This window comes from Sus scrofa, chromosome 16 (genome assembly GCF_000003025.6).
Source record: "Sus scrofa isolate TJ Tabasco breed Duroc chromosome 16, Sscrofa11.1, whole genome shotgun sequence".
Classification (NCBI taxonomy): domain Eukaryota; kingdom Metazoa; phylum Chordata; class Mammalia; order Artiodactyla; family Suidae; genus Sus; species Sus scrofa.
Window position 1 is genome coordinate 3688525 of NC_010458.4, and position 22492 is coordinate 3711016.

The following is a 22492-nucleotide window of genomic DNA, read 5'->3' on the forward strand; positions in this document are numbered from 1 at the left end:
TGCACACACTTCCATAGGCCTGTGTAATTTTAAAAGTAGGTAATTCATGAAATGGGTACAGCTAAATGTCCTCTGACTTTGGCCGTTTACCTCTGTTAGTTATCACCTTTCATGCTGCTCCTCTCTTTCTGCCCCTTTTCTCCTTATTTTACTGAAATTCTCTCTGTGCCATCTATTAAGCTTGATGACACTGGGAAGTAAAAGTGCTGCTGACTCCTGATCTGTGGCACAGACGTGGTCTAGGATCTCACAGGTGTCTCCAAGGTGGCATCTGCCAGTCCTTTCCCTCTCCATGAGCATGGTTGGGTGGGTGGGGGCAGGTGTGTACTTCTTGGGTAGTCGCCCAGTGTGCCCTTTTGTTCCAGAAGTTTCAGGACCACAGCTCGATCCTTTAATGTGTGAGGAAAGAGCACAGTGGGAGTTGTCCTATCTACAGTGTAATCTAGAGTCACCGGAATAGCACAGGAGCATTTATTTGTAATTTTTTTGTAGTCATGCACTCTGTTTTCATAAATAGCTCTTCAGGGCATGGAACAAGATCTGCCTTTTGATCTGAGGACATTTCATAGCTGAGTTCTTCCTGCTTTTTATTGAAAGTTATGTGATATATTTAATCTAGCTTTAGTAAATGTACAGGCTTCCTCAGTCTTTGCCCTGTTGGGTGTGTTTTTAAAAATGGAAAAAAGATTGAAAATAATACTTAGGTGACCAGCCTAATAATAGCCACAAACTATTTCTTTGTGTGGTTAGTTTTATTTCTGCTTTTTTTTAAATTTTATTTTCTGTTTTAGAAGTTTTCATCTTCAATTTTAATAAAATTAATTTCTCTAGGGAGTTCCCTGGCAGCCTAGTGGTTAAGGGACTCAGTGTTGTCACTGCTGTGGCTCAGGTTCCATCCTTGGCGCAGGAACTTGTGCATGCTGTGTTCTAGGCCAAAACAAAACAAAAATCTCTTTTTTGTGACATATTTAGCAAAAATATGTGGTAAAAGCATTTGGAATTTATATTCCAGTCTATGTTCAGGCACGTACATATATCACAATAGAATTTAATGCATTTCAACACCAATGTAGCCATTGAGTCATGTGCCTTTCTTCCTCTAGAAAACTGTGAGTCTCAATTTCAGAGGGCAATTCAGGGACCGACAGGCAAAAGCAACTACATTTTAAAGAAACTAAGGATACATGGGAGTGAGTCTGTAGCTAACAGTGGAATGTGGGAGATGGAGGTTTTCATTGTCAAGTTTTGTGTTCTTGACTTTGTTCTCACATCGGTAGGATATTCTTCCTGTGGGATAGCCTGTGACATAGCCTCTCTAACTAGCATCCTTCACTCCATCAGGGGTGTTAATAAATAGGTGGAGTTCCGAGTTGGCAGAGTCCCAGGGTTCTGCTGTGTTCTGACCAGGGCATCTTGGGGCATAGGCTACGAGGGACCAGTAGGAAGCATGCATTTTCTTATCTGATATTTTCAAATACCTGTAGATTGGGATCACAGCTACAGCTTCCTCCTTCCCAGTATTTCTGTCATTTGATCTGCTTTCTCCATTGCCTGGGTCCTGTAGTACTTTGTGCTGCTTACAGAGTCTTTCATACTGTACATTTTTCTCTAGGTATTTATGAGCTTGTCTCTGTGAGGGCTGCCCTGGTGCCTAATTCCTTTTTTTTTTTTTTTTTTTTTTTTTTTTTTAATGGCCACACCTGCAACATATGGAAGTTTCTGGGCTAGGTGTCAAATCAGAGCTACAGCTGAGGCCTACACCTCAACAACACTGGATCCGAGCTGTATCAGCAACCTACACTGCAGCTCACAGCAACGTCAGATTCTTAACTTACCGGGCAAGGCCAAGGATCAAACCCTCATCCTCGTGGATACTTGTCTAGTTCTTAACTGGTTGAGCCACAACAGGAGCTCCCCTAACTGTTCTTTGCATTTACCCCACTGCCATCTCTCTCCACCTCGGTTGGAGTTGAGGTGTAATCAGTCTTTGCAGACACATGGAGTGGATTACCCAATGACCTGTGATGAATTGCTGAGACTACATTGTGTCCATTCAAGAGTTTTGAAGGAACCTTAAGGATGAAATTGCAGAACCTTGGCTCTTGTTCTGCCTTTTATAAATAGCCACTGTTTTAAGAGCTTGGGGTGCTGCCAGCACAAAGCATGGTGTATTGGAAAGCAAACCGGCCTGGCGATCTGGAGGCCTGGGTTGCCGAGCCCTTTCACAGCCGGCTGGGTAGTGCTGCCAAGGCCCTGGACCTGGACCTCAGGGTCAGCGTCCAGATGTGTTTGCTGCCATCTTTGCACAAAGTCTCTGATGATTGTCAGTGTCATGGTTGCATCCTTAACACAGAGCCCTTCATTCCTGTGTTAAGTCGTCCATGGAAAGGATGGTTACTGATCTACCCATTCTTTGTTTTGTTCAGTAATATGTTGTAGCGACCAGATTCTGTCAGATTCCTCCAAAAGGTGCTGGTTTTGTTGCAGTCTGTGGGCTTGTTTCTGCCTGCTGGGCTCTGCAGTGGGTGCCATTCCAGTCTGGACTTAGGTCCTTACCCTTCATGTGGAGCAGGAGCTGCTTGGAACCTGCCCCCAACGTGCTGGCTCGGTGGGCAGCCAGAGGTTTGGGCCAAGTTTATATACAGAATCTGGGGCTCCCCTTCTCTCCACAGTTTCTCCTCTTGGTTCTCCTCCTCTTGCGGCCGAGGTTGCCCTGTCCTGACTTGCTTTTAGTAGCCCCAGGTGGCTTAGGCCGGACCCCACCCTCAGGCTGAACTTTAAAGTCATTTCCTCTTTCCTGGTGTGTGCATTTGGTCACCCTCCTGTGCCCTCCTTAGACAGTGGGTTTTATAAGCTAAACCTGCGGCAGGGCTGGTCCACAGGAACTGCTCAGGGACACCTTAGTGGAAGCTCCGTCATTTACTGAGAGCTCTTTTCTTGCTTTTAATTCTGGGTCTGTCTCTTGCTTCAGTTGTTCCCAGGCTTACAATACAAGTTCACAAGTATTTTCAATAAAGACTTCCTTGTACTGTTTTGGCAAAAACAGACAGGAAAATAGAGATGGGGCAGCAGTCTTTAGTTCTTTCTAGAGATGGCTCTGCCATTAATGATAGTCACTGGTTTTGATGAGGATGGCTGGCCTCCCAAACCTAGATTACCTCTGGTGGAGCTGTCCCAGAGAAAAATGCTGAGGATGAACGTGTCTGACCCCAACCTCCCACGTGGGCATTTGCCCTGAAGTGCTGGGCCAGCCGTATTTGGGCTGCCAGAATTCCTTTTGTTTAGATGGATATTGGCTTGGCCTAAATTGCCTGCTGCGTGCCTCCTTGCCACAGTATTTCCACTTGGCCTTCTACGATGCTGGGGCTTGGGGAGAATTGGCCTGATGTGAGAAGGAGGGACCTTGGCCATCCTGTGAAGCGGGTGACACCAGGCCATCTGACCACATTAACCAGTGACATTCCTCCAGGGGGGCATGACCCAGAAAACCTGGAAGGACAGAGCCAGGAGGGAGCAGTGGCCAGTCCCCAGCTATTTATAATCCCTGCTCTCCTCCCTGACAATGTTTATTTTTAACTGGATTGGAAAGTCTATTAGGAGGAGGCTTTGAGCTCCCCCTAGAGGTTCAGGTGTGCCATGAATGGGTTTTTTTATAAACAATATTACTGCTTTATTTGCCAGTGTTTATGTTAATCTATGAAATTAAAATGAATATTTTGGAAACTGCCTGGACTGATTTCATATCCTGTTTTTTGGGGACCAAATATAGAAATGACCGAGAGCCTGCTGGGTACGGGAGACTCTGGGTCTGGGTCTGTAGCTCATTCTTGAGCATTACAATAGAAGTGGTCTTGTGATCAGAGACTTTCCTTCAAAGAATTCAAATGATTTCAAATAATGATATTTCTCCAGTTGATTTAATGGGTGTGAAGAAAGCAGCTGTGGTGAGATTTGAGCTAGGATGGTTCAGAAATTAAAGGACACTCAAGCAACTTGGTAATCTTATTTTCTCCTTATGTATTTCAGGGTTTCGAAAAAATGATGAAATGAAAGCTATGGATGTTTTGCCAATTTTAAAGGAAAAAGTTGCATACCTTTCAGGTAAAGTTTAACTTTCTAATCTGCTTTTGTTCCTTCTCACTGCTTTGATACAATGTGAGGGTCTGAAATACTAAACTATAAACTGGCTCACCTGTTATACACATAAAAGCATTGGCATTTTGATGGATTCTTAACTGCTTTATTCATGTAGCATTTTCCTTAAAAATTAGTGCCCTGGGTATTTTCTTCTACCTTGGCAGGCACATCATAGGTCAAATAGCATTGGTGATGAAAATATGTTCATGTCTGTCATTTAACAAACATTTGGGTGTTTTATCACACTTAGGTAAAAAGACTTTTTTTTTTTTTTTTTTTTTTTTTTTTTTTTTTTTTTAGATCTGCACCTGCAGCATATGGAAGTTCCTAGGCTACGGGTTGAGTCAGAGCTGCAGCTACCAGCCTATACCATAGCCACAGAAATGCAGGATCCAGACTGCATTTGCCACAGCTCATGGCAATCTGGATCCTTAACCCATTGAGCAGGGCCAGGGATTGAACCCATGTCCTCATGGATACTAGTTGGGTTCGTTGCTGCCGAGCCACAGCAGTGACTCCAAAAACTGATTTCTTAAAATCTCTCATCTCAGCAGAAGGGGTATGAATGTGACGATGTGTAGATGTGTCCTTACCTTTGGTTCTTGTGCTCTGGTCCCCGAGTTCTTAGAAACCGTGTCCTGGACCTTGAAAGTCCTGTCCTCTACTAGCTGGTCCTTGGGTCTCCTGGCCATGCTGTGGTGTGGGGACAGACTCTCTGCCCTCTCCTCTGCACAGAGCTTTAGGGCTTTTTTGCTTGTCTCCTCAAGGAGTCCTTGCCCCATGAACAGTACAGCATTGGGTATAACACCTCTTAGCACCAGTTCACTTGTTGCGAAACAAAGGTTTGCAGTTTTCTGCCCTGTTTTAGTAGGAAATAAATCTGTAGACTGTCGCATGCTTTTAGATGGCCTTCCTGGGTGTATTTCCCTGATAAATTGTTGTCTTTCTCAGTCAGGCATTCTCTGCTGATCTGATGTCTCTTCTTGAACACATTTTTATTTTAAGTTTGTGACACTGCTGACTACTTTTATATGTTCCGTGGGTCTGTTTAGCATGAGGGACTGATATGTATTTGGGATGCAGCTTCCTGTGGTGTTTCTGCCCAGCTTATCTTGCATTCTGTCCAAAAGTGTTTCTTGGCCCCTGTTAAAACAGTTTGGTGATTTTACTCAAGTGTATCTACTTCAAAATAGAAGGTTAATAGAAGAGTAAGAAATTCATGAAAAGACAAAGGTGCTTTAGATTGTTAGAAAACTATGGTAAAAAAAAAAAAATGAAAGGAAAAAACAGCCCTTTGTTTTCAATATACTGTTTTCAAAGTAGTGTTGGCTGTTTTCTAATCATTTACTGACGAACTGCATAATATGGGCTCATGCCAGTTTTATGAACTCCTGACTAGTTCACAGGTGGATTTTAATGTTGCTGTACTAATAAAAAGACCTACTTATAAGTATTGGAGGCTTTAGTAAGAAAAGCCTAAAGAAAGCAGATCCCACACATTGGTCACTGTTTTGTTTTAAAGCCTACAGCTTTGATGAGGACACCTGCTCCTTCTGTCCTTTCTTTTGTTCCTAAACCTTGTGTTATTCCACCTTCTTCTCGTTAAGCTTGTGAGCTAGTGGAGGTGGCAGGTAAAGAACGGCTAAGTTGGATGATTTTTATTTTGTGTTCATTCTTTTCTTAAGCATTTAATACAGAATATATTAATAGATGGCATTTCTATGTAAGTTGTCAAAACTAAACTGTTTCTCTTTCAACCAATCAAAGAAACAAAGTCAACCTTTCAGAGTTTATCATGAGTCTTTACTGAAACCTTAAATTATGCAAGGCTAATTAAAGTTGGATGTCTTTAGTGGGGAGTGAAGTTTTGCACTGCAGTAAGTCAGTTCAGAACTGTTTTGAAATATCACAGATGATAGGACTTGTACCAGCTGTGTTAGCAAATGGAATTAGTAGGTACACAGTTTTATAGTATTTCCTATTTTGTGGCCAGAATAACTTAATACTTCTGTTCTTTTGCTGTCCTAAACGAATATGCCACCAGGAATGTGTAGCCCTGCTACTGTGTGTTAAAGTCATACAAAATAGTTCCTCCCCAAGTGGATCAGGTTCCTTCCAACCTGAAACTCAGGATCATTTGTCTCACTTTACTTAACTTTTTTAAGGCTTAAAAAAACAACCACCTAATCTTGCTTCAATATTAAGTAAAATTTGTACCTCATTTGAGGGTTAAAAACTAAAAAGAAGTTGCAGATAAGGCGTGATCAAAGCAGGTCTAGTTTCTCTCCTCCTTTACCCTGTACCTTCCCTATCTAGTAAGTAACCTTTTTTGCTTTCCTTTAGTTTTTGGTTTAGTTCTTATACTTTTAAAATAAGAGCACTCTCTGTCTCTCTCCATCCCTGTAGTCTCATCTCACCCAGACAGGCAGTAATGTATTATGTATGCGCCATTCTCTCCGCCTTACTTCTCTCACCTTGAACAACATCCTAGGCAGCAGTGTATAGCAGTCCCTATGGAGCTGCCCGTCCTTCCTACAGCTGTGTGTGACTGCTGTGTCTACACCTTAGCAGGTGCCGATTGATGGACGTCAGAGTTACTGTTTTAGAGCAGCTTTTTTTTTGCAGAGGTCAAGGTGAAAGTCACCTCTCTAAGTGGGGGATTGATCCGAATGTAGGGTTTGGTTGCCCAGATGTTTGCTGTTAAGTGTTGGGACCACTGTCCCTAGTTCTTTGTTTCAGTTTTTACAGAAAATTCTGTATTTCTTGGGAAGGAAAGGGGGACCTCCCATCATTTTGCGTATTCTTGTTGGCATCTGGCACAGTCCGAGGCTGTCGTGATGGACTGGAAGGCCAGGTTCCGCTGCAGGCCTTCAGGCGCTGGACCAGGTCCTTTCACTGGCAGGATTCTGTAAGCAAATTTCCATCTTCAACACTAGCCAGTAGCGAGGTACCGGGCTGGTGAGCATGTAGAGGTCAAGGCTGGCCAGCTGTTGGCCTTGAGCAGGGGCCCAGTGGACACCCTGTTAGCAAAATTTTGTTGGTTGATAGCAGACATAATAGATAGTAGCCATAAATTTCTCTTTACAGACCACACTTTTTCAGAGCTTTCCTTTGGAAAAGTTTGCTCTTCATGATTAGTGAGTTACTGTTCCTCGGCGTGGAGTGAAGAACTGTTTTCAGTGGTGTTCTAAACCAGAAATTCAAATGAGGGTCAAGCCCAGAAAAATAAAATTGGTTCATTGAAAATTTTTGTTTCTCTCTCTCTAATTGAAGTATAATTGATCTGTAGTGTTGTATTGGTTCATTGAAATTTACGTAATACTTCTCAAAGTAAGAGTGCATTTCTTACAAAAGAAATTTATTCTCAATACTGTAACTTAACTGTACTTCAATTAAAAAAAAAGGAAAAAGAAGTTAATTCTTCTTGGGTAAAAGGTGAGTTGAATTTCTTTGGGTCAAAGAAATTCATTTAAAGATAAAAGGGTGACTCTGAATCTAGCTGTTTCTGTGGTCGGTTCTGGGCTACACTGCACACGGTTCTGGGCTACACTGCACACGAGACCAGGTCCCCTGAAGTTCCCTTTCTTAAGAAGGAAGTGAGTGCCACTGGGTTTAAGGAAAGGCGTGTCTCATAGAGCTATTCTGTAGGCCCCTTTTCCAGCTTTCTTCCTAATATTAAAATAAAGCTTGGTTCATTTTGCATCTATGTTTCTATAGGAATGTTCATCAGGCATTTCCATTTTAACTTCCTGATACCCGATAGCAGGTATTTGTATTACTTATGTTTGTAACATAAGAGAAGAATCCATTCATTTAGAGAATATTGATTGAATCTCTTCTATTTGCCAGCATGTTACTAGGCACTGAGGGTATACAGATGTCAGTGAATGAACACAGAAGCCTGCCTCTGGGGGCTTCCATTCTGGAAGGGAGACAGACAAGAATGTGTAAAGGGTATAGTTGCTGGAAGGTGATGGATGACTTAAACAAATGAAATGTGCTATGGAGGGAGGAATGGCAGAGAGGAGGCAGGTTTTTTAAGAAGTGAAAGCAAAACAGTGTCATTATGAGCAAAAACTTCACTTCGTTGTTGTTTTTTGATTAACCCAGCATTTGGATCAGCAGACAACCTTAATGAATTGTTGGTTTCCAGTTCCAGACACACAGAGGTCCAGAAGCTTTAAAACTCTCTCATGCGTAGATATCCTGTGACGTTGGTAGGTGCAGGAAGTGGATTTCCTGCCCTTTTCATTGTAAGAACTAAGGCGCTGAGTTTCCCTTCTATAAAGTGGGACTGACCTCTGCCGTGCCTGCCTCACCTTGAGGCAGGGTGTTGACATCAGCCACATTGGAGTGTACCTGGTAGCTGAAGCGGCTCTTATTTTTATTGATAATGAACAAGAATCGTGAACTTGTGGCTTTTCTGCTTCATCTCACTTGGTTAGTATTTTCTTTTTAAGACTGCACCTCTGGCACGTGGAAGTTTCCAGGCTAGGGGTTAAATTGGAGTTGCAGCTGCTAGCCTATGCCACAGCCACAGCAACAGCAGATCTGAGCCATATCTGCAACCTACACCACAGCTTACAGCCAGATCATTTACCTACCCTGTGAGGCCAGGGGTTGAACCCGCATCCTCATGAACACTATGTTGGGGTCTTAACCTGCTGGAGCCACAATGGGAACTCCAGTATTTTCATTTGTGTACCTTCCATGATAGTGGCACCAAGTTAAATCTTAGAGAAGATAATGTAAACAGACACCTGTGGAGTTGATTTTTAAGCTCCTTGAGGTTCAGAGACAATGTTCGTCTGAACTAATATGAATACATTTCATCAATTCTAAGATTTTTTTTTTAAACTTATTGGAAAGGATCCTCAGATGGGTGGTTGGCAGCTGCCTGTCACTGACTGTGACACAGCACAGGCTGGAAGGTGTGTCTCTGTGCAGGGAGGTTAGCAGGTGAAAACAAATGATCAAATTATTTAGTGAAGAATATGTCATTTTTTACTTCATGAGTGATTTTTTTTTTTTTTTTTTTGTCTTTTTGCCATTTTCTTGGGCCGCACCCATGGCATATGGAGATTCCCAGGCTAGGGGTCCAATCGGAGCTGTAGCCACCGGCCTACACCACAGCCACAGCAACGCGGGATCCGAGCCGCATCTGCAACCTACACCACAGCTCACAGCAACGCCAGATCCTTAACCCACTGAGCAAGGGCAGAGATCGAACCCGCAACTTCATGGTTCCTAGTCGGATTCGTTAACCACTGAGCCACGACAGGATCTCCCATGAGTGATTTTTGATGAAGTTTAAAATTATCCTGGTCAGTTTTCTGAAACTCTTCTGGGAAGGGGGAAAAGGCAAAATGATCCCCCCCCCCCAATCTTAAAATTCAAGTTCAAGTTTAAGTGAGCATTTTCTAGGAGACAGATGAGAGCCTGTTTGGTGGATAAGCTTGTCAGCAGGTCCCAGGGGACTTCCCATCAGTGCCGCCAGCTCGGGGGCATCTCTAGATGACAATGAAGCCATTACAGAGGCAGCCAGAGCTTCTGGACACACTGCAGTTCCTTCTCACTCTTGTAGAGAACTGAATGGCCACATGCAGTGTGCACACCTGTTGATTCTGGTGGGGTGTCCCTAATGGGCAGATTTTAGGTTTTGTTTTTCATGACTATGCTGGAGTCCATCTCCCTCCCATTGGGAGATACAGTGATCCCAGAGGTAGGACAGTGGAGCAGGGGTCATGAGCATTTAGCAACACATTATGTTGCATTTAAAAAATTCAGAATGGTGGTCCAGAAAAATGTGAGATGGTATTCTTTTTACCAAAAGTGGGGCAAATGTTTTAATACAAATATACTGTATTTCTTAAAATGCAGGTTTCTGTAATATGTGTTGATGTATATAATATTTTTGATCAAGAAGATTGTGTTTTATTTTTTTGGGGAGAAAGAATGGTGTTGGAAAATTTAAAAAATACTATAGGCATTCCTGTTGTGGCTCAGCGGGTTAAGAACCTGACTATTACCGTTGGGATGGGTTCCGTCTTTGGCATCACTTTAGTGGGTTAAGGGTCTGGAGTTGCTGCAAATCTCGATGTAGGTCACAGATATGGCTTGGATCGGGCGTTGCTGTGGCTGTGACATAGGCTTCAGCTGCAGCTCCAGTTTGACCTCTAGCCTGGGAACTTCCATATGCTGTAGGTGTGGCGCTAAAAAGCAAATAAAATAAAATAAAATAAAATAAAATATTGCAGTTGTTACCTCTCTCATCCTGGGGACAAGAGGTATTCCCCAAAACTGGAGACATTGATATTTCCCTAAAAATACTATCCAATGTTTTAAAAGATTATTTCCTGATGACATTCTGTCATTTACTGCTTCTCCCTTTTCATAGTACCTTTCATTCATAATAAAGGCCTAGGAACCCATCATTTAGTGGTCCTTCTGGTATTTTTATTACTTAGAACTAAAGCCACTAGTGTGAAAATTATGGAAGTTCTTGCCAGGGTGCAGGACCCTGCTGTGATATGCTAGCCTTGTCCCTTTGTCTGTATTTAAACTCTTGGAGCCCCAGTGTCTTTCATGATAAAGCTGGCATGAGGAAATCTAACAGGATTATTGTGACGATCAGACGAGTGTGTGTAAAGCACTTGGTGCCATACCTAGCATGTGTCAGCTGCGATTTAGTGTTGTCCCATTTAATACCTGAATTATTGGACTTATGAATAATGTAATACTTTTCTGAACTGCATGACTGCAGTACCTGTGGGTCAGAGTAAGTGTTCAGAATGGGCATTAGGTTTCACTGCTGTTTCGAGGGCGTGTTAATCTTCCTGGAAAGTGTAAAGATCCATGTGTTTTTAAAATACCAGCATCTTCTGTTTAAGACTTTTTTTTGTCATTCTAAAAGTAAAGAATCTGGATTTATTTGTTTGCTTGCTTGTTTGCTTTTTCATTTACCTCTTCTGACAAGGTGAATAATTAAGATGGGACAGTAATTGAGCTTCATAGTGTAGCATGAGTTCTGAGACCTTCTTGCTGTACTTCTGAAAGGAGATAACCAGAGCTGTAAAACTAAATGAAGCGCATACACTTAGAAAACAAAGTTTTCTTTTCTAAAAAACCTGCTAGAAGTAATAAAATAAAGACAGCAGTTTCTTAAGCTAATTTAGTTCTGCTTTAAAATTCTGGAATGCCAGTCTCAGTCCCTCTCCCTCTCTTTCTCTCTTTTTATTTTTTTTTAAATTTTTATTTCTTTATTTTAGGGCCGCACCTGTGGCATATGGAAGTTTCCAGCTTCAGGGTTGAATTGGAGCTGCAGCTGCCAGCCTATGGTACAGCCACCACAACTCGGGATCTGTGCTGCGTCTACGACCTATGCTGCAGCTTGCGTCAAGACTGCATCCTTAACCCACTGAGCAAGGCCAGGGATCGAACCTGCATCCTCATGGATACTAGTTGGATTCTTAACCTGCTGAGCCACAGTGGGAACTCCTCTTCTCTTTAAAAAAATTTTTTTTAGGAGTTCCCATTGTGGCTAGCAGGTTAAGAACCTGACGTAGTCTTCATGAGCATGTGGGTTTGATCCCTGTTCTCACTTAGTGGGCTAAGGGTCCAGCATTGCTGTGGCTGTTGTGTCGGGTTGGCAGCTGCAGCTCCATTTCAGCCCCTAGCCTGGGAACCTCCATAGGCCACAGGTGTAGAAGTAAAAAGAAAAACAACTATTTTTGACCAAGAGCATTCAGTGGCTTGATGTGGGATGTTAGTTCTTAGACCAGGGATCAAATCTGTGCTGCAGTGGTGAAAGCGCTGAGTTTCAACCACTGCGCCACCGGGAAACTCCGTTTTTTTTTTTTTGTTTGTTTGTTTGTTTGTTTGTTTGTTTGTTTTCCCTTGTTATGTGTGGCTTTGTGTGAGAGAGTGGGAAAGCCTGACCATTGGGGTCGGGTACTGCCCTTGAGAGAGGGAGAGGCCCTGGACCCCAGGTTATGTAAGGTGGTCACCAGCGCAGAGTTTGAAGACCATTCCTGACTTTTCCCTTTCAAGCTTTAAAACCCAATTTGGTTGGTAGTAACAAGAGCGCTTAGAATGAGGGAAGGAAGGAGAGGGACATGTCCAGAAGGAGAGACCGAGAAAGGGAGGGAGTGGGCATGAGGGGGACAGTGGTTTAAGGTGAAAGAAGGCCGTGTACACGGACACATTGGAAGAAGGGGCCATGGCCTTCTGTGACACCTTCCATCTATGTGACGTGCCAAGTTCAGGCTTTGACCTCAGAGTCCTAGGAGGGGTGACATGCCCTCGGGTCTCAGCTGAGACAAAGCTCTGGCCTGACACGTGGTCCTCCCGCTTGCAGGGATGGAGGCCCAGCTTAGCTGAGCGGGTGGGTGGTGCCGTGGGCTTTGGGTGGCCTGCAGGGGCCACTTTGTCCTGGTTTTGCCTGAGCCTCTTCCACATATCTGCTTCCAGGTGGCAGAGACAAGCGAGGAGGTCCCATTTTAACGTTCCCGGCCCGCAGCAACCACGACAGAATACGACAGGAGGACCTCAGGAGACTCATCTCCTACCTGGCCTGCATCCCCAGGTAGGTCCTCACTCTTCAAGAGGGCGGCGCGGCTCTGTCCAGAGCAGCTCTCAGGAGCCTCGATTCCAGGTTCACTAAGCAGAATAACATTTCCATCAGTCTTCCTCCACATTTCCCTTTTGGGACCCTCCTGGGTGGAGGGGTGAGCAGAGACGTGTTCTGAGTCAGAGCTTTGTTTGGTGATGGTGGGAGGGATGTCCACCAGGCTGGGGCATTAGAGGTGGTGCCCGAGGGAGAAGGAAAGCAGAGTCGGTTGATGATTCTGGTACCAAGACCCAGTGGACTGAAGTTCAGACGTGGGGTGCGGTTTCTCTCTTGTGCGGAGCTTCAGTTCTCTCGAAGTGCTCTGTTGATTTGTGTGTGAACTTCGAGGGGCATTAATATCCTTTACCAGCTAATAGGCACAGACATCGAGTTTGGGAACCTAAATCCTGGTGGCGACCCCACTGTGACAGCCAATGGGGTTTTTAGTGTAGATGCTGAGGAACAGCAGGCATAGGCAAGGCTTTATTTTCCGGGGAACCCTGAAGTGAGGCATTCTTACTAGGACTTGGCCTGTGTGTCTCCTCGAAGAGCTTAGAATCTTTACTTCTGCTCTGGAAATGTAGTATTGTGATTTTACTTACAGAGCTAGCTGTCAACTGGTGGAGAAATCCCTGCCCCTTACATTAATATTTCCATGTAATTGTTCAGATTATTTTTAGAAAATAGAAATCTCTGATACTTTGCCCTAATCCAAGGATATGGCCAAGCCAGGAATAAGGGATTGTGAGCTGGGGGTTGGAGGGGTGCTTCCTGGGAGGAATAGGTAATCCTCTTTTCAGAAGGGTAGATGCTGAAGGAGGGCATGATTGACGTGGGAGAATGAAGAAGAGTTTCCTAGGTGACCAAATGAGCATGTATACAAGGAAACTCGGTCATACCACAGATAAGGAAACTCGGTCATTCCGTAGATAAATGGGAACTGTAAGGATCATGGTATGCCAGAGAATGCTGAAAGACGGTGGGCAGCAGCATAATGGAGTCTAGAGGTTGAGGTGACTGTCACAGGTCCCCCTCCCCCAGCACATGGCTTGTGACTCCCCTGACCTCTTTAGATTGGCACCAGCCACAGAAACAGCATTGTGCTTTTGTAACCCATCCTCCCTGTGGCTGATAACAATCAGTTTTGGTGTCAATGGTCTGACCTTCAGAGGAAGTCCTTGGGTTTCTCTGTAGGGTGTTCTTTGTGGGAAATAAGGAAATGATCACATCCTGTCATCAGTAAGACATTACTGGGTCCCTGGCTAAATTTATGGAAAAGAATTTCCCTTTCCTCCTACTCTGGTATTTTCTCGACTGTTTGAACTATTGAAATCATGGAGTTGGAATGAATTTTAGAAGTTATATACATACAGGTGAACTTATTTACAAAACAAATAGATGCACAGACATAGAAAACAACTCACAGTTACTCAAGGGGAAAGGGGAGAGAGGGATAAATTAGGAGTTTGGGATTAACATAAACACTCTGATATATAAAATAAACAATGAGGACCTGTTGTATAGCACAGGGAACTCTAGTCAGTATCTTGTAATAACCTATAATGGAAAAGAATATGAAAAAGAATATATATATGTTATATATTATATATGTGTGTGTGTGAGTGTCTTTGTGTGTATATCTCTGAATCACTTTGCTATACACCGAAACTAACACATTGTAAATCAACTACACTTCAATAAAATTTAAAAAAATTTTTTTACGGCTCACTGCCACTTATAAATAACATCATTTCTAGCCACCACTTACTGAGCTTGTATTATGTGCCATGTACTGAGCTAATGATGGAAAAAGAAATAGATACAAAGGACAGTGTAAAAAGATAAATAAATTCCTGCCACCCAAAATGATGCTTGTCATGTAGTTTAATGAAAAACGAATTGAATTTTATCCAGGTGATCTTTTAAAAAACGTGGAGAACTGTATTCAATATCCTGTGATAATGGAAAAGAATATATATAAATGAGTCAGTTTGATGTACAGCAGAAATTAACACAACTTTTTGTCGGGGGTGCGGGGGTCTTTTTAGGGCCACACCCACAGCATGTGGAGGTTCCCAGGCTAGGGGTCGAATTGGAGCTGTAGCTGCCAGCCTACGCCACAGCCTACGCCACAGCCACAGCAACGTGGGATCTGAGCTGCTCCTGGAACCCACACCACAGCTCACTGCAATGCCGGATCCTTAACCTGCTATGCTAGGCCAGGGATCAAACCCGTGGTCCTCTTGGATGCTAGTTGAGAGTTCATTAACTGCTGAGCCACGATGGGAACTCCCCTAACATGACACTGTAAATCAACTACACTTCAGTAAAATTAAAAAAAAATTTTTTTTACATAGTTGGACTTCTGTATATAACTTTGGCAACTTGCTTCTGGTTTTGAAGTACACATCGACTGTAAATATTTAAAAATTACTTTTCCTTTCATTGATATTATAAAAATATTATTTCAGGTATACTTTGGATCACTTAAAAAATACACACAAAACTTCGTCATGGGAATCCTGGTACAGACAGTCACGTGTCTGGCATCCAGCTCCAGTGAGGATCAGCTTCTGCCAATCTTGTCTACCTTCCCCCAGAAAATATAACAAATCCCAAACATCCTCTCTTTTCTCTCATAAATACTTCAGCGTGTAGAGTGACAACCCTCCAACCACTGAGCACAGTCCATTCACTTCATTGCCTTGATTTGCTTCTGTAGTTTCAATTCCAGGTGGCAGGAAGTGCCATTTTCTTGTCCTTGGTTAATGAGCGAATAAGAGAGGTGGAGTTAGGGAGTTCCCGTTGTGGCTCAGCTGCTTACGAACCCGACTAGCATACATGAGGATGCAGGTTCTATCCCTGGCCTTGCTCAGTGTGTTAAGGATCCAGCGTGGCAGCAAGCTGCTGTGGAGGTCACAGATGCAGCTCCGATTTGACCACTAGCCTGGGAACTTCTATATGCAGCAGGTGTGGCCCTAAAAAGCAAAAAAAAAAAAAATGAGGTGGGGTTAGCATTTACCTGATGTGTTTGCCATGTGATGACACAGGAGAATTTTACAGTGGTTCAAACAGAGGTGGCGTCAGAGAGAGTGCTCTCCATGGGCACCCAGGTCCTGCAGCGACTGATAAAGAGCGAGGCTACCTCCCTGGAGCCTCAGAGGTGGGAGCTTGCTTTGGTTTTAACCAAACAATAGGATCAGTGATCATCAGCAGCAGGTTAATGGTGTGTGAATTTTGGGGGGCTTGCAGGTTTGCTGGTACTTAATATCTGAGTCTAATAGTTTGCTGTTACAGTTCTGGAGGGATCTAAACAGTCCCACCCCTCCTCACCTTCCCCCGTCCACCTCTTTTCCTGTCCATCTCTCCTGTGTTTTCTTCTCTGCAAGTGAAGGTGGCCTCTGGCTGCCCCTCTGCTGACAGTCACAGGGCTGCATGTGCCTGGGCGTAGAGAGTTGTGCCCTCCAGGAAGGCATGGGGTCATAGTCAGATGGAGTGACCGGGTTACTTAATTTGATGGGTTTTCTGATCTTCGAAATGTGATGCTAATCTGTACTTCTCGGATCACTGTATTAAGTAAGATTATTTATGCACACGCCCAGCACAGTGTCTGACTCGCTGTAGCTGCCTCAGGAGGAGTGTGGTTCTGCCCGTCTTTCATAGTCACTCCTCCACTTCCTTCCCTTCAGTTGTTTTCCTTTGCCAGATCATCGTCCCTGTGTTCCTCTGAGTGGCCTCCTGACTTAAACGTACATGTGGTCTGAGCAGCAGTGACTAGTTTTGAGTATTGTTATTTGGGTCGCCTTCCCTTCCCTCTCCCTTCTTAAAAACAAACAAACAAAAACCCACAAGGTAATAGACTGATTTTCCTGTGATTAATTTGTAAGGCAACTTTCTAGTAGATGTGCCTAGAAGAGCCTCAGCAGCACTTCTTGCTGCCGTGATCAGGATGCTTCAGAGCGATGAAAACCACATTCGTCTTCATACGTCTCTAGGTGTTTATTGCTTTTATTGCTGGAATTATACTAACCACATTCTAGACCACTTTGCCTTTAGAGTGATTTTTAGTGGCTAAATGGATAAACCGCTCTACGTCTCTTTTGTCCCCCATGAAATAATGTGAAACTTTTAGTTGATTCATTCATGAATATTTGGTATAAAAAGGTATTTTCTTCATCTAGGAACTAAGGAGAGTTTCTCTTTTCTAGAGACCTGCACTCAAAACGGACTTTAGTTTTATCTACATTAAAAAAAAAAAAATTTGACGGCTTCAAACGAGGCTCTTAGGTAAAACTGTTAAAATACTTGTTTAATAAGTCACACTCTCCAGTGAGTGGTGTTGTGAAGGACGAGGCGTGGCACGGAGCCCTTCTCCTGTAGCAACCTTCACAGGATGCTCAGAAACGGAACTGAGTTTGGGGATGTTTGCAAGTCACTGTCTTCTAAAATGCCTGGCTTTTAATGTGTTAAAGACAGATGGGGGACTGGATGTGCTCTCCCTGCCCAGTTAGCATGCTGTTTGCCTTACTTGGAAGTCACTGGGTGGTAACATTTGGATTCTGGGGCAGGTGACTGGTTAATCCTTCTGTAAACGGTGCAAGCTCAGGGCACCTTTTGCTTCTGTCTCTCCCCAGCGTGTTCCAGTTGTTAAGCCTGGAGTTACTCAGGATTCCTTCTAAGCCCCTGTCAAGTGGAGGGGCTTTGTAGTTGTATATACACACTGGGCCAGGGCCACATGAGGAGAAAGACAGGCTGCCAGGGAATTTACCTGGAGATGGTGAAGACTGATGCTTAAAGTGCCGCCTATGGAACAGCAGCTAATAAAACAGTAAAACTGATGGCTGTGGTGTGCCAGCCTCCTTTCTTTGGTGTATGGTGGCAGGATCTGACTCTGGGTAGCAAGTGTCGGATGTCCTGCTTAGGCTGGTCTAGCCCTGAGGACCCCTGGAGCCCTTGGGGCTAAACCCCATTAGCCCAAGGAAGTCCAGAATGCTGAACTTCAGTGACTTGGGAGATTTTAGGAACCATTTCTGGGAGTGCCCCAGTTGCTTCTAAGGATTTGTGAAGAGGCCCAGACATTCCCTGGATCATGGCCCACAGGACCTGCTTGAGACAGAAGTGATAGCACGAGGGGTGTTGAGCCAAGTGTTAACTCTTTAAGTTCGTGTTCATACAGGAGTAGTTAACAGAAGTTCAATCATTCCTTTTCCCTTTGGAGTGATAAGCCAGGCTGCTGTTCGGTCTGTTTTCTCTGAGGGCTTTCAGCATCATGTTCCTAGCTGTGACCGCCATGTACTCAGGTTCTATCCCCATAGACTTTTGGGAGAATATTTTTGTGACATGCCTCTTATACTGATGTAGTTGTTACAGGAACTTGGAGTGTCAGTTAGTCTGATGATATGAATCAGGGTGTGAGTGTGCATGTGTGGAGATGGGGAGGGCAGGAAAGTGGGAGAAAAGGAGAGGGAAGAGGAGTAAACTCATGCAGAAGAGCATGAAATTGATTTTAATTTTGTCTTAAATTTAATTGAGACTATGAATTTTTTTTTTCTGTCTAAAATGGGCCAACTTTATTTAACTTTTTTTTCTTTTTTCTTTTTAGGGCCACACCCATGACATATGGAGGTCCCCAGGCTAAGGGTCAAATCAAAACTACAGTTGCTGGCCTACACCACAGCCACAGCATTGCGTTATCTGAGCCACGTCTGCGACCTACACCATAGCTCACGGCAATGCCAGATCCTTAACCCACTGATCGAGGCCAGGGATCGAACCTGCAACCTCATGATTCCTAGTCAGATTAGTTTCTCTTGTGCCAAAAGATTTTTTTAAGTAGAAAAATTTTGATTTATAATATTGTGTTAGTTTCAGGTATACAGCAGAAGGATTCAGTTGTGTATATATTTTTCAGATTATTTTCCATTATTGGTTATTAAAAGATACTGAATGTATTTCTCTGTGCTATACAGTACATCTTTGTGCTTATCTCTTTGACTCAAAGCAGTTTGTATGTGTTAATTCCATGCTCCCAATTTATCCCTCTCCCTTTCCACTTTAGTAACCATGACTTTTTTTTCTATGTCTGTGAGTCTGTTTCTGTTTTTATATAAATTCATTTGTATTATCTTTTAAATTTCACACTTAAGTAATGTTGTATGATATTTGTTTTTTTCTGCCTGACTTATTTCACTTAGTGTGATAATCTCTAGGTCCATCCATGTTCCTGCAAATGGCAATATTTCTTCCATTTTATGGCTGAATAATGTTCCATTGTGTGTGCATATCATTTCTTAAATTAATTGTCTCTTGGTGGGCACTTGGATTGTTTCCAGTTCTTGGGAACATTGGGGTGCATGTATCTTTTCAAATTTGAGTTTTCATTTTTTTTTTCCCCCTGGATATATGCCCAGGAGTGGGATTGCTGGATTATATGGTAATTCTATCTTCAGTTTTTAAAGGAACTTCCACACTGTTCTCCACAGAGGGCTCTGCCAGTTTACATTCCCACCAACAGTGTAGGAGGGTTCCCTTTTCTCCATGTCCTCTCCAGCATTTATTGTTTCTAGACTTTTTGTTTGTTTGGTTGGTTGGTTGGTTTTTTTGTCTTTTTGCCTTTTCTAGGGCCGCTCCTGCAGCATATGGAGGTTTCCAGGTTAGGGGTCTAATCAGAGCTGTAGCCGCCTGCCTGCACCACAGCAACGCTGGATCCAAGCTGTGTCTGCAACCTATACCACGGCTCACGGCAATGCCGGATCCTTAACCCACTGAGCAAGGCCAGGGATTGAACCTGCAACCTCATGGTTCCTAGTCAGATTCATTAACCACTGAGCCACAATGGGAACTCCTGGATTTTAAACCTATGTTTATGAACACTTTGACACTTTTTTTTTTTTTTTTAAATTGCAGAGGTGCTTTACTATTTCCCAAGATTTAATAAAGTTAATAATTTTTATTTCTTTATCAAGGTCATTGTTAAAAGAAACTGGCCCTTTTGTTGGTTTTTATAGCTAGAATGTGGAGGGGAAGAAAACAGTGTCTTCTAGCAACGCATTAATGTGTGCGAGGGGCCAGGAGTGTCCACATTGCCTAGACACCATCCCTGCAGCTGACTGAAAAAGACAGATATGTCTCAGTATTACTATAAAATTAGATTTACCCCATAGACCCCACCGGAGGTTGCCAAGGATCCCCAAGGGCTGGTAGGCCACACTGGAAAACCTCTGGGGCCTGGGACAATTGAGGGGAATAAATGGGGACATTCAAAAAGCCCCCACTATCACCAGCACACTGATGATGGTTTCAGCTCCCGTGTCCCTGGAGTCCTAGGAGACTGCTGTTCACAGGTCTGTGACTGCCCGCCCCCCCCGCCCCCGCATGTGATGGTGGGGGTATCTGTCCCTGTTGAGTCCTTGCCAGCAACCTTGCCCTCCGAGTTACTGGACAATGTATGTGATCAGTGAACACACAGAAGACCAGAGAAATGGGCAGGAGGGTCATTGCTTTTCTCCTGAGGAGAAGACGAGACATAAAACCATAGACACAAAGTAGAAACTTCAGAGGTTTTTGAAGTGACCCTTGGCATATACAGTCAGTCTACTCTGTTGCAGTACCAGGAGGGTGAGAAAGCCCCTTTTGCGGTGATCTCTCAGCTCTCTTGGTAACACATCTCCAGCTCCCTGGTGGGGACCAGCCAGGCGGTGCCCCACGGGCAGCTGGATGACAGAGGCCAAGTCAGCCTCGCCCAGCAGGACTCCGACCAGAGAGAGTGGCAGGGATTGTGTGGTTTCAACCTGGTTGTTCTTTTTCTCTAGTGAAGAAGTCTGCAAGAGAGGATTCACGGTGATTGTGGACATGCGTGGGTCCAAGTGGGACTCCATCAAGCCCCTGCTGAAGATCTTACAGGAGTCCTTCCCCTGCTGCATTCACGTTGCACTGATAATCAAGCCAGACAACTTTTGGCAGAAACAGAGGACTAATTTTGGCAGTTCTAAATTTGAATTTGAGGTAACTTCCCTGTGTAGCCAGACCAACTAAACCAGTAGGTGTGGCTTATTAAAAGCATTTTCATCATCATTTTAGGCTAGTAATAGATTTCAATAGGAACCGCATATCTTACATACACAGGACCTGTCAAGTTTGTTATTGCGTAAAATAACACAGTCGGATGTGTTTATCGCCTTACCCTGGTTGGTGTCTTGGCCGGGGGTGGGTTTAGATTTCAGGGATTAGATTCCTTGTGTCTCTGGGTGGTGGGTGCTGCTCGGGTGTGAGGCATGTGTCTCAGCAAGAGATGCCTGTTTCCTTTTACTTCGCGGGATACAGTAGCTTTCCTGTTGAGTGCAAGTGGCCTTCTGTGGCTTCAGAGTCATTGTCATCACCTCTGTCTTGAAAAGAGGGGAAATGCCCAACTTCAGATTTCCTGAGGAAAGTGTGGGGAAGAAACTGACTTTTCATCCCATCCGTGGTCCTGGAAAGAACGGTCTGCCGTGTAGCTCGCACATCAGCTCTCGTGTGTGAGGAGGAAGAGATTCCTTTAAAACCTATGCAGAGCCCCGGATTCGCTTAGCACACAGGTCGCTGTCTCTCAGTGTAGAAATAAACCTCAGCCCGCGGACTTGCTCCGCTTCCCACTAGAACCTCCTTTCCTTACAGCTGCCGGGGTTCTGACTAGGCTTTGATGCAGTTGGTTTCATGAGGTGATTATGGGAGGAAAGTATTCTGACTGGAAACTTCATGCCGTATGCTGTAATAAAATTTAAGTATTTTCTAATAGTAAGTCATAATGGTTTTTTAGGTGAATAGGTTACTTCTAGCCACTTTGCCCAAATGTTAGGTTTCAATGAATGTCTTAACGTATTTTAAGGTAGATAACAGCAGTAGTATTAAACATGTCACACAGTGTTAATTCTTAAGCTTCATGTTGCATGTTACACCTTTCAAAGTCTTTTCCTGGGTACATTACTTGCATTTTATTTTTTTTAATTTTTTTTTATTTTTTTATTTTTTATTTTTTTTAATTATTTTCCCACTGTACAGCAAGGGGGTCAGGTTATCCTTACATGTATACATTACAATTACAGTTTTTCCATTACTTGCATTTTAAAATTTTCTTCTTTGATACTGATTTTCAACCTGAAGTCTGAATTTAGTTTGAATTTGAAACTGCTCTCAAGAAGTTTAGGTGAAAGGGGAAACCACCAAGCCTTTACCTTCACCCAGTAAGAAGTAATTTCAGAGGACATTTTATTGGGTTTTATTTTCTTGATGCAGAATGTGAAGTGTGTTGTATTTAATGACGTGCATTTTAAGCAGAAACAACAGTTTGGTGATATAATCTGTGTGGGTGTTTGCTCATCTAGCTGTGCTCTCTCCTTCTGAGCCTTTAAAGTTACTTACGCTGGTTTTTCTGCTCAGCTTGTCTGTACATTATTGTGATGTGATTGCCTCCAGGACATTAGTAAAGTCTGGGCACATGAGATAGGAGTGGACCCGCAGTCACCCTTCAGGCAAAAGTGCTAGACTAGGAGCTGCCCCTCTTTCTAGCTCTGCCACCTTTTGCCATTTCTTAGGCCAGTGAGCAGAGATGCAGTTCCAGGTTTCTCTAAGGCTGGAGGTGACAGGTGGGCTAAACCAGCCTTTCTTTTTCTTTCTTTTTCTTTCTTTTGCTTTTTGGGGCCGCATCTGCGGCATATGGATGTTCCCAGGCTAGGGGTTGAATCGGAGCTGCAGCTGCTGGCCTACACCACA

The 22492-nt window shown here is 43.6% G+C and overlaps 1 protein-coding gene across 3 annotated transcripts in view; it reads left to right on the forward strand.

Moving 5' to 3' along the window:
- The window catches only part of TRIO (trio Rho guanine nucleotide exchange factor), a 230724-nt gene continuing 210538 nt past the window's right edge, over positions 2307 to 22492 (forward strand). The window contains exons 1-3 of one of the 3 annotated variants that reach the window (XM_021077143.1): positions 2307 to 4101; positions 12607 to 12721; positions 20557 to 20749. In XM_021077143.1, the coding sequence (XP_020932802.1) occupies positions 4047 to 4101; positions 12607 to 12721; positions 20557 to 20749 (363 nt within the window). In that variant the 5' untranslated portion in view covers positions 2307 to 4046. The remainder of the gene's footprint in view (positions 4102 to 12606; positions 12722 to 20556; positions 20750 to 22492) is intronic. The other 2 variants (XM_021077142.1, XM_021077141.1) reach the window with 2 other exon arrangements.